Source organism: Bacillus rossius, chromosome 3 (genome assembly GCF_032445375.1).
Source record: "Bacillus rossius redtenbacheri isolate Brsri chromosome 3, Brsri_v3, whole genome shotgun sequence".
Classification (NCBI taxonomy): domain Eukaryota; kingdom Metazoa; phylum Arthropoda; class Insecta; order Phasmatodea; family Bacillidae; genus Bacillus; species Bacillus rossius.
Window position 1 is genome coordinate 9008640 of NC_086332.1, and position 13042 is coordinate 9021681.

Consider the following 13042-nt stretch of genomic DNA (forward strand, 5'->3'; position numbering starts at 1 on the left):
TGTTCACCTCCAGAGTTTTCACCATGTGTCTTAGTTTATCCACTTCCTCCTCCATTCTCTCCTCCCAGTTTTGCCTCCCCACCCTTATGGAGTCCACTTCCCTTTTGGTACCTTTTATTAGCCCTTCCAGGTTTCTCTCTCTCCCAACTAGTTCCCTCTCTACATCTCCCTTCCAGGTGTTCCACTCCTGCCGTGTTCCCTTTCCTCCCTCCACTATATTTCCAATTATTAGCTCCTTTAGCCATTCCTGCATAACCGCCCCCCCCACCCCCCCCCCCAGTTGTCTCTCATCACTCCCCCTAACCACACTACCACCTGCCCCTGTATGGTTACCTCCTCTCCTTCAAGCACATCGTTCGTTTCCTTTATATTATCTACCTCCTTTCCCCCTAATGTACCTCTGTCTGTCCCCTTCATCAATAGACAATCCTTGCCAGAACAAAGTTTTTGTCCTTCAATTAGCCCTTCCTCATACTTTCCCCTACATAGTTCACATTCCCACTCCTTGTCTTTGAGATTTTCTAAGCCCACCGTGATCCCTCCACATTCTACGTGGTACCACTCGTCACATCTATCACACTGAACTCTGTTCTCCTTCCTTCTTCACGCTTTCCCACACCCCCTACATTTCACTTTACCTCCCATCTCTAGCCTAACTGCCACATGCTTGCTTGCTACCGACCTTCGCCCTTTCACACCGCCTATTACGCACTCCCGTCGCTTATGTGTATATATACAATAACTCCCTAGCTCCTAGTATGATTTACAACTTATTTCACTAAAAACCACTGTATATTTATTACGCCCTTCACTAATTAACAGCACAACCAGAGTTCGCATTTACCACGTCCGCCATCTTGCTATTTGCTTCTAAGATATTAGGATACTTTAAGAATTTTTGGGAGGCAGTTTCGTTGTAGATGTAAGTGTATAAGGATTATTATCACACTGTTTACATTGTTTTACTTTTAATCAGATATTAATTTTGTTTTGTTTTCATATGGTTTATCAACTGCATCCATTCACAAAATAAAAAAGGTGACACTATTTACACATCTAGAACGTTTAAATACTACTGTGGTGCTGAATTCGTGCAACAGATACCTCACGCAACGTTGACGCGAACAACGTACGTGCTAGTTATGGCGTCTGTTTTTAAAATGCGTAGTTGTTTTTAGGTGATTTGTTACCGGCTCGTATTTTATGGAATCGTTCATCTTCAATTTGTGTGAATGTGAGTATCAAATAAAAATAAATTTATTTGTTTTAGATTTGTTTTGAGTGCTCACTGTAATCGTAACATTGCAAACCACCGAAATCTCAAAATACAGCTTACCATTTACTAAGTTCCGTAACTGGCTCCTATAGAAAAGGTAAATAGTAAATTACTGTGAAACTTGTAAGAATATCATAAACAAGTTTACGTAGTTAAGAATCCGCCATTTGTTTAGTGCTGTAGTTGCAAAGTGCATCACGTGTGTATTGTTACGAAGTGTGCCTACATAACCTTTACTACCGGTACTTAAAAAGAATGAAAGTGAAGTAAACTCAAAATTACCTTTACAATTATCGTTAAAAACAATGATAGACAAAACTACAATAGAAACGCTTTGCTACATTCATAATAAAGTCGAATATTTTGATTCTGGCCATTTATGTCTACTTCCCAACGAGGATTTTAACAAACTGTGCCCCGATTTAAGAGGATGTTCTCACTCACTCTGCACTTTACCTCTTTTACATTCTGTTTCACTGTGAATTAATTGAGATATTCACTCCTGAAGTGTCCTCTGCATACTATCGTGCTAAAAACAATCTTTTCGCTATAATATTAACTGACCTTGGTAAAATGTTCCATGGGTTTTTCAAAAATATACACACCATGTCCCATCTATTGGAATATACAACACTATTCATGATTATTCACTAAGGGAAACCAATTCAGGGTGGAAAGCAGTCTTGGTCCTAATGCTAATGCAGTGACATTGAGGTCCCTGTCTTTTTTAAAACAGCCTTGACTACACAAGATATAGTTGCAGCTAGTATCATGAAAAGTTGGGTTTCGAAAACAGAATCAGGGCAATTTCTTGTGGAAAACAGTATTGGCTTCGCTATTAAAGCCCATCATACATTTATCTCTCTGTATTTACATTACTGCATTTGAAAATTTGTTAAATCACTTTGTACCAATCAAGACTATTTTCATTATTCATAAAATACCACACTTTACACAATTAGTAGCAAAATAGAAACACACACATGGTAAACATGGCGCTATTGTTATAGTGATGTGAATACACCACTATATAAATAAATATAAATGCTTTTCAAATCAATTAAATGCAACAAATTTGGTCTCCTTTATTTAAAAAAAAAAAAAAAAAAAAACCACAAAGGTTAATAGAACTTTACTTTAAAAAAAAATTGATTTGGGAAGTTTTTTTTTTTGCATCAGCTGCTAAACTAGAACTTATCTTTTATTTTTTATTTTTAAGAAAACTTTAACCCCAGCTTCTGTAGTTTTTAAACTATAACAATTGTGATCTAGTTACTTTCCTATTTAAAATAAAATTATTTTTGTTTTAAAAAACTATTTAAAAAATGCTTTTATTATTAGTTGCACACTAAAAAGGTAAAGATTTCCACTATCGACCTTCTGGCTGCATCATCAAATCAGTTTGGTGGTACCAAATTATTGTACAAATTATTCTTACAAAGTTTCAAATTACCTAGTATTACAATTAGAAGTAGGTAGGTTAAAATCAACTTCCAAGATTTGTTTACATAGTTTGTTAGTTATAAGTGAAGCTAATAAAAGGATGTATGGAATTATAGGCCCTACTATATTTTATGATACTAACTATAATATTTTACAGAATCTAATTCTATACCAACATTCAAGTCTCTCTTGTGTTTCTTTCAATTTCCACATTGTAATTTACTTACAGCACAGTTTTTTTATCATCCACGAAAACCAAAAATTCACTGCATACTAAAATTTTTACAAAGAATTTTTGGTAAATATGTAGTGTACGGATTAGCGCCAAAAAAAATTGTACAAATATAAAATAACTTTCATTATATGCTCTTTTACGTCCTCTTTTCATAACCGCCTGCGGAGATAAGAAATTTCAAATACTTTAGGTGATATCAAATTTTTTAATTTTCATATTTGGGCAATATTTGTTAAAAAAAAAATTTTAAATTCCAAAAATACCTTTATTCTGTGCTCTTTAACTTCCTCTTTTCATTAAACCCGGCGGAGATCAGAAATTCCAAATACTTTAGGAGATATGGAATTTTTTAATTTTCATGCTGTGCACTGATGCGGCATTCAGCGGGAAGCCTACGATTCACTCATCCTTCTGGACATATCCGAATACTCACGTTGGCAAGCCTTCTTTTCTTAAAATTAGCAAGAAGTAATTAAAAATACTTTTAAACATTGTGGATGGTTGGTTAGATTAGGTAAGTATAGCTACATTAAAAAAACTGTAAAATCATTTTATGGTTGCTTAGCAAATAACTTTTTAATATGTAGCTATCCAGCGCTAGGATACCGTTTACATGATTTCACAGTATTTTTAATGTAGCTATCCTAACCAAATCAACCATCCACATTGTTTTAAAGTATTTATAATGTAGCTAACATAACCTAATTGACCATTAGTTTTCATGAGTTGCATATTTATTTGCAACAAAAAAAAAACCAAAGATGCACGATCGGGCGTTTGCCTCTCGTCTGTTGAAAGAAGGCTTGCCAACGTGAGTATTCGGGTATGTCCAGAAGGATGAGTGAATCGTAGGCTTCCCGCGTTCACCATTGTTGCTTGTTTACAAGTATGATAATTTTTTTTTTTCGCACCGTAGTTGAACGACTACATCACGGAAAAAAGAAAATTACATGAGTTCCTACTGTTCATCCTTTTTCCCGGTTTGTTAGGTCAGGTCAGCTACATTATAAATACTTTAAAACTAAACAACCATTAAAATTAATTTTTATTATTTTTAATGTCCGTTCAGTTTCAAAGTATTTATACTGTAGCTGACCTGACCTAATCTACCTTTGTCCCGTTTTGTTAGGTCAGGTCAGTTACCTTATAAATACTTACAACTATACAAGTAAAATTAATTGATATTATTTTTAATCTCCGTTTATTTTGAAGTATTTATAATGTAACTAACCTTACCTAATGGAAAATTTCTGTTATTTAGGCATTCACGCGCACACAGCAAAATATAAAATGGCGTCTGTTGAATGATTACATAGGGCTTGTATTGCAAAATAAGAACGGCGATATCTCCAAAAGTAATTGGAATTTTTTATCTCCGCAGGCGGTTATGAAAAGAGGACGTAAAAGAGCATATAATGAAAGTTATTTTATATTTGTACGATTTTTTTTGGCGCTAATCCGTACACTACATATTTACCGAATTTTTTTCCCCATAGGTGTTAGAATGATTATAGCTATAAAATACATTTCTCCAATCCACCACAATATTATTTAACATAGAAAATTACTCTAAATGGTCCAATTTGCATCATGTTACTGACTGCTTTCATTTGACTATAACACTATGCTAAATTAGTGTAAGTAGCACATTTATCTTTCTTAATGTTCAGATGCCATTTAACACCTTTAATTATATATGATTTACCTTGTGGTTTTCCAAAACATTTCACATTCTATTATTATTCATAATTTCATATATGTCAGCAACAACCACTTCTAATTCCCATTTGCAAGATTATTTCCTACATGTTAATGTAACATTATAACAAGCACAACATTCTTCAATAATTTTAATTTTTGTGTGAATTTTCCAGGACATAATCATTCCCCTCCAATTTTTTTTGCCGCCAAAAAGTTATATTGGTCATGCACTTTGCACCGTAAAAAATGTTTTGTACTTACACAAGGATAATTCTTGGTAACCCAGTTGCCAACGATATCACTTGTAAAATTGCGAGGCAGGGCTCTCTCTGTAACATATGCAATTTTACAAAGCTCTACCTTGTAGTTTTACCAGTGATATAGTTGGCATCTGGTTTTCCAAAACTTTCCCTTGTAAAAAGTACAAACTTTTTTTTTTAAATTATATAATAAGAAATGAAATTAGGCAATTTTTTTTTCTTTAAAATTATAACTTAGTATTATTAATATAACTGGCCCAACTTAACCAACATTTCACTTTAGTTACTATTCGCCTTATTTCAGAGAAGCTATAACTCCTTTACCAAATAGCGACCAATAATTTTTTTTTGTTAACTTTTATTCATAAAATACTTTTTACCAACAACTTAGACTTCATATAACCTACATATCTTTATGCTTCAAATACCAAGATGGCTGCTAAAGAGTGAGTGAGTGCAGTTGTACTTAAGTCTTCTTTTTGCCTTCTTTCCTTGGAGTTGAGAAAGCTTTACAACCCACTTTGTGACGTTGAGATTGGGCGAGAGGTATCGAGAATATACTCTTTTGGAGATTTGGAACACTCCCTAAAGTAAACAAGTTTCTATTCTTCAAGTTGATGTTCATGTTCAGAATTCAGACTTTTAATTTTTTTTCGTGGATTAACAAACAAAATTAAATTTTTTTGGGATCTTCATTAAATACTGTTATTCTCAAGTCAGGGTGTGTTATCTATTCTCATCATAGACTAACACAAAAAAAATTGTAGAAAAAACACAAAAGCTGTGTGAAAAATCAGTGTAAAAAATGTAACAACATTTCTAAGAGATGGTTCATTTTTGCCTTTGTTACCTAAAATTTGTAAGCCTATGCTCAAAATAACAGGATTTTTTTTATATAGCAACATAAACAGGTAACAGAAACTATCCTCAAAATACTCTTGAAATAATTAGGTCTATATCTCTATAATCATAAAATTCAACAAACAAACTTAATTAAGGTAAGTGCACCAATAGTCGTCATGCTAAAAACTATTTTAGAAAAAAATATTGCCTACCTAAACGTATTGATGTATTAGTGCTTTTCATGTGTTTGGGTTTAACCTCAAACTTTCCTCAACAATGGTATCAACCACGTTTAGATAAAGACAAATTATTTTACTGCATCTCTAATTTTTAAAAAAGTGTTTTTTTTTTGAGCCAGTAGTCATGTGCAATTTCGGCACCTATAGTTTGTAATCAGAGTTTGTAATTATAATTTTGTACCATTTAGATTTAAACACTTTATTTTAAATGAAAACTCAAAATTTAAAAAGGAATTTTACTGACATATTTTTGTAATAAAAATATGTAAAACATAAACAATTTAATAAATCAACGTTTTTACTGAAAAAAAAATTGCAGCAGTCACAGTTTTTAGATGAAATCCCCTTTAAATCCTATCTTTAATAATATAGGACTATTTTCGTATGTTTTTTGCAATCTTTATGTTTTATGGATTTGTAATATTTTTTATCAACTTAAAATGGAATCTTACGTTTTTCGAGTAATTAAAGTGTAAATTTTAATAAATAGGCCTAGCTCAAAATTGTACATAATGATTTTAAATAAAATTTCGGATTCAAGTTTTTTTTTTTTTTTTTTTTCATTTTCTGAGAACATTCACCATAGTAATGTATATATTTTTTTACACCATCAGAAAGTAGAGATTTCAACTAACCAAAAAGCCCACGACTTTTTAACTTAACTTTTTGATGTGAGAATTTTTGATTGAAAATTAGGGTGCTTTTTCAATATAGTCAAAATAAGGTGAAAAAAAAAACATTTTAAATAAAAAAAATTATAGTGTGTTTGGGACAAAATGGTAGGTTTTCACCAAATTTCGTGAAAAAAAAATTTTTTGTACCTACCTAAAAGATGAAAATAAAAAACAAAAAACTTGGATATATGAATTTTTCACATAAATTTTGAGGTTATGTGAAAAACTTGTAAATACAAAAGTTGTAGATGTTTTTATTACCTAAAACTTTGATATTTAACTTTTTTCCATAGGACTTGTAGTTTTGCCAGAAATTGAGATAAACAGTTTTTTTACCCTTAAAAACTCACCCCCTTCCACTTCCCGACCTCAGATCGCCCGTAAATTATTTTTCCTTTCATTTTTGTTATATTATCTTCCTTTTCCAATGGGTTTCATCCTACTATTATTTTTTTTCACTTTTTACAATTTTCAAAGGCTTCAGCCCTGGTCGATATGTCCTAAATGTCAAAATTTGGTATGTAATTGCAAGCATGTTAACAGCATACATAACTTATTTACAAAAATACAGGATTTGCCATGATAAGTAAAATTTATATGCTCTTCACCGATACAGTAAAATTATGTGTGTATAATTTTGTGTGTTACAGGGAGAAGGCACCGTTGTAGGCACTATTAGTGAATTACGATGACGGGCAGTAACAAAATAGTGCAGATTACTAACATTGCACCCCAGGCAACCAGGGACCAGATGCACACCCTGTTTGGTTATCTGGGGAAGATTGAAGACATCAGACTCTACCCGACCATTCGAGATGTGGCAGTTCCTGTGCAATCACGTATATGTTATGTCAAATTCCATGACCCGGTGTGCGTGGGAGTTGCCCAGCACATGACAAATACAGTTTTTATTGATAGAGCACTTATTGTAATACCATACACATCAGGGGAGATTCCTGATGAACAACGAGCTCTTGAGATCACCAACCAGGGATCCCTCGTGCCAGGGCTACTTCCAGCAGAACCCAAGTTACCTCCTCATGTAACAAATCAGCTGGAGGGAATTCCACCAAACCAGGTTATTACTACCCACGACCCTCGATTAGAAGCAAATGGTCTACCATTGTACCCACCTTTGCCAGCAACTTTGGATGGAAGGAGAATAGAAGAAATTCGTCGAACTTTGTTGGTGGCAACCATAGAGAATTCTATAACACCACAGCAGCTGATAGATTTCTTTGCCTCAGCAGGGGAAGTAAAATACGTAAGGTTTTGTTCTCGTGATGGAGATACTGAAAGATATGCGCTAATAGAGTTTTCAGATCAGAATAGTATTATTCCAGCACTGCAAATGAATGGCCAAGAATTGATTGGGAAGACAATAAAAGTTTACCACTCCACTCAAGGAATAGTTAAACCTCAAGCAAAGAGTAATGAAGCAGCTCAGCGGGAAATTGAAGAGGCCATGTCAAGAGTCAAGGAAGCTCAGAATCTTATCTCAGCAGCTATTGATCCTGTAATTGGGCTTCTGGCCAAAGAGAAAAAGCGGAGCAGGAGCGGATCTCGTTCCAGAAGGTCGCATTCTCCTTCCCGGCATAGGCGCAGATCTCGTTCCAGAGGTAGGAGGAGTTCACGAACAAGAACACGTTCTAGGTCGCGATCGAGGCGTCGTCGTTCAAGAAGGACACGTTCAAGGTCGAAGCGTCGTTCACGATCTAGGTCGCGAGATCGCAGGAAAAGATCTCGCAGTCGTCGTCGTAAGAGCAGATCTCACTCCCGTTCCAAGAGCAGAAAGCGTTCCAAATCACGATCACGGAGATCAAAATCAAAATCAAAATCAAAGTCATCACATTCTAAGAGTCATGATAAATCTAAAGACAAAAAGGATGATAAGAAGGATAAAAAGTCTAAAGATGATGTAAAGAAGGAAGAAAAAGCTGACAAAGATGAGAAGAGTGGTGATAAAGATACTAAAACTGAACATCAAAATGGGAAAGACACTGATGCTGATAAAGATAAACATTCATCAAAAAGTAAAAGTAAGGATAAGGATAAGGATAAGGATAGAAGTAAGGAGAAGATTTCTAAAGAAAAATCAAAGTCTTCACGTGCCAAGTCATCATCCAGATCACCATCAAAGTCTCGTCGTAGATCATCTTCTCGGCATGGTAGTCGTTCTTCGTCAAAGAGGAAAAGCAGGTCACCATCAAGAAAGAAAAGTCCTTCGCATAGCCATAGAAGTGCATCTAGGTCAAGGAAGAAAAGTAAATCACCTCGCAACAAGTCTTCACCATCTCGCAAAAGGTCAAGGAGCAGTTCTAAGTCACGTAAACGAGAAAGTGAAAAGAAGAAAGAGAAGAGTTATGAATCAGAAAAAAAGGATAAAGATAGGGATAGGGATAGTGGTGACAAGGAAAAGAAGAAGAAAGAGAAGAAAGAAGTGGACAGTAAAAGTTCAGATTCACCTCCAAAAGTTCCACGTAATTATGATGAGGAGGAGGAAGGTTTTGAGAATGGGCAGGAGCAGAAGGAACAGCAGCAGAGTGAAGATCGGGACCAGGACCGTGATGAACATCAGGAAAATGATCAGGATAGTGATCGTAATGATAGTCGTGATAATGAAAATGACCAGGAGCGAGAAGGGGGAAGTGATCGCAGTGAGAAAGATGAATCTGGGAGTGAAAATGACAAAAACAATAGTGATGATCAGGCTAATGATATGGATATATCTACTTCACCATAGTTATCCCATTTACATTAGATTTTTAAATGGTTTGGTCAACATTTTTGCCTTTTGTTGATTAATTGAGACGGTCTATGGAAGACGGGTAAAAATGCCATTTTGAGTAATTCACGTTTAAAGTTTGTGTTCCTAAATTTCAGTGTATTAGACCTTGTGCATAAAATAAACAGTAGTCTTAATGCATACTTAAACTCTCTATGAATGGTTTAAGATATGTAACCTTTGTTAATTAACTCTATAATTGTCTGAAAATTGTGAAATTGAAATGTACGTTATAGGCCCTTCTTCCGTAGAACCAGTATTTTTTTTGTGACACAATGATAATTTGACACTTAATAAAAAAACACATGCCACTTTATATCAATAGTTTAGCATAGTTAAATATACTAAAACAATGGCATTATATGTCTTGAAAAAATTAAATAATAATACATAAGCACAAAAGCTTGCTAAGAAATATTACATACTGTAACAGCTAGAAACAGTTTACACAAACAGTGTTAGAACAACTGAATGAAGTAATAACAACTTGTAACACAGGTCTTAGATACTGAACTATGTTGGTATAATGGCAAAATAAAATATGCAGTGCAGTCTGTTTCATTCTGCCCGATTCATACATATCAGACAACAGCATATGATAGAAAAATGTTTTTGCAACAGTTAAACCTTAGATTCACTAATGCTCGCTTCTATCCAGTGTGCGTCAGCCACATCTAAAAACCGGTAAAGTGATCTGACGTCACTGACATTAGCAACATTAAGTTCTGGATAGGGTACTGCTGGAACTTCAACACACTTGATTACTTCGACCGATGTAGCTGTTTGCCAAACCCTAAAAGGTTTGTATGTAGAAAAATGGTTTTCAGAACACAGCAATGTTCCATCTGGTTTTGTTTTAATCATGACGTATTTCATCAATGTGAACTTGTTACTCTTTGATGTTGGTTTCTTTAAGAAGAAAGGAGTTAGAGCTGTATTCCAGTCCTTTAACAGTTCTCTGTTCATTAAGACACTAAATGGGCAGGGGTTTTTCCTACACATAACCATGGCACTGAGATAGGGCTTTTCTGTTCCTATTACTTCTTTTTTACGAACGTTTTTATTTACTAGCCCAATGTTACGATCACACTGGCAGTAAGAATGGCCACGTATCGGGAAGATATGGATAATATCAACACCATAGGCTTTGGCAAACCAAGAGCATAACTTGATGATACCTAGTCATGTTTCTATTTTGGCCTCCCGCTGCATCACTTAGGAAAACAATATGTTTAAATTTTGGGAATTCTTTAAGCTTTTTCTGTAGACAGTCCATAATAAAAGAAACCACAGAATTGGCATTTTTGTTCCCTTGTGTTTCCATGAAGCAATAACAGTGTGATGTATCATCATTGAAAACATGAATGTTAAAGCAATACAGCCACAGAACACGTTTATAGAACTGTGTGTTTTACATTCAGGCGTGGAACAGGAAAGTTCTGAGAATAGTCAAATTCAATGACGAGGTATGAAGGGTCGCACGTAGCTCTAGCGATGTAGTCTTTCCTGATTTGCTGTCGTTTTTGTGCTTTCTTCAAATGAATCATGTACAATATTTTACATCCATCATTTGGATTTATCTTTAGCTTCTAAACACATTCAGCACAGAAATCACATGTGTCAGTTTTTGGCCTGCGAAAAGAGAAGGAAAACTTTGTTCGAAAGTAATGAAAGTATGTTTTATAGCTCATTTTAAGGTCTTCACCAGACAGTTGCTTATAGTAGTCAGAAAACATGCAGTACAACTCTTTTATTGACAGCTTTGGGTTTTCAAAGGATTTGAGGTTAGATTTTTGGCCACAATAGTGATTGCTGTCGTGTGGGATGCAATTTAAATGTTTTCCCATTAGTTCAGTAACATTTTACTTAAGCTTGTGAGGCCTATTTACATGAGATCCTCTTGTTTCTGCAAAGTCTCTGTTTTCCAAAATTTTATTTTGGATTACACACATTCTCTTTGCAGACACTTGCAATAAGCTTAAAAGGAACTGCTTACATACCTGAATTTTCAATCCATCAATAAATAAGCTGTATTTCCATGTGTGCACTCTCAGCTTCTTGGGATTGATAGCCCTTTTATTGCACCCTGGCACTGACCGCTCCATACATTTAAAAAGAAATGAATCCTGAAGTGATTTCTCTTGGCCACTATAAAAAAATTTCTGAAGCTGTAGTTGATCTTTTGGTAATATTTTCTTCGAACATTCTTCTAAGCAACACTTCTTACAGCAGGTAAAATCCTTACCAGTAACCACTTTACCTGTTTCTGTGATGCACTTTTTACCACAAACTCTTTTCTTCTTTCTGTCTTCCCTAGTCTTGTTTTTCTGTATCGTATAAATTTTACGAACACGTGTTTCATGTTCTATAACATTATTACTGTCACTACTTTCACAAGATTCCATTATAAACAATCAGGACTCAAACAATAAACATTTGCTGAGGCCACAGATGTTAAGAAGGTAAAATATGTCAACATCACTGTAGTTGCTATGCCAAGGAGAAATCATACATTAGGATAAGACATAGCACAAACATCATCAAAACAAAAGGGAATAAAACCTTTAATGTGTTTATTTTGTGCCTCTGATATTGCCTATGGAAAAAGGGCATACATATGCATTTAAAAATTCAAATATACCAACCTAATCATTCAAGATATATCAATGGAATTTACTGGACATATTCTTTAAAACATGGCGGATCCGATAAACCAATCTCCCGAAAAAGGACATAAAGGTCTATGTGCCCATCTTCCGTAGACCGCCTCAATTGTATGATCTTTTCAAATACGTTTAAGTTATAGTTTATTGCTGTTCTACAAAACTGAAATTTTTTTTTAGTATCTTACCTAATTTTAATTTGTTTATCTCCATTCCTGATTACTCTTTTTAATACAGCCTTTAATTCTTTATTCATACAGTACAGAAGAGATTTAGAACAATTATTTTAATACTAGCAATAAAGTGTAAATTTATTACTGAAATATAGTTTTATTTGAAAGTACAAAACCTGATTTGGTTTGTAAACAGAAAATATTACTTTTCATTTGTGTGCTGTTTGCATGCAGTACCTATTAAACTAGAACTAGGTGCAGTAGTGTATCATATTTACATGTTTGAGTATTTGTAAGATTTGGTCATGTGTAGTTTATTAATAAAATGGATTTGACTGCTTGATGTTTTTGTTATGGTGCTTGATGTCTGGACACACAACTCATTGTCACATGGTAAAATAACAGTAAAGTTAACCTCAATACTTACTATTCTGTTTTCTTTTTAGTTGTTCAGTAACATACAAGTTAAATTATAGAACCGGAGAAATTTTTTAGAATGTAAAAATAGATATTTCTAAGAATTATATTATTGTGAGTGGAGATTAAGATTTTCCATTCAAGTACAGTTAAATGTAGCTCTCATAAAATTCCAAGTTTTATTTGAATTTAGAATTTTAAAATTCTAAAAATAAAGTATGTTTTCTTCATTTTGTTACATATAACCTGGGAATTAAAGATTGCATAATTAATAGGTTTGCACAATACTGATATTCTTAACAAAATGAAAATGAAACACAAACTTATATTTGT

General features: G+C 34.0%; 1 protein-coding gene across 1 annotated transcript; it reads left to right on the forward strand.

The window, feature by feature from the left end:
• The first annotated feature begins 1074 nt into the window (after window positions 1–1074).
• On the forward strand, window positions 1075–12635 carry LOC134530179 (splicing regulatory glutamine/lysine-rich protein 1). Its single transcript, XM_063364819.1, has 2 exons — window positions 1075–1234; window positions 7322–12635. Exon 2 carries the CDS (start codon window positions 7360–7362, stop codon window positions 9412–9414), a length of 2055 nt encoding a protein of 684 aa, XP_063220889.1. The 5' UTR covers window positions 1075–1234; window positions 7322–7359; the 3' UTR covers window positions 9415–12635.
• The last annotated feature ends 407 nt before the right edge of the window (window positions 12636–13042 follow it).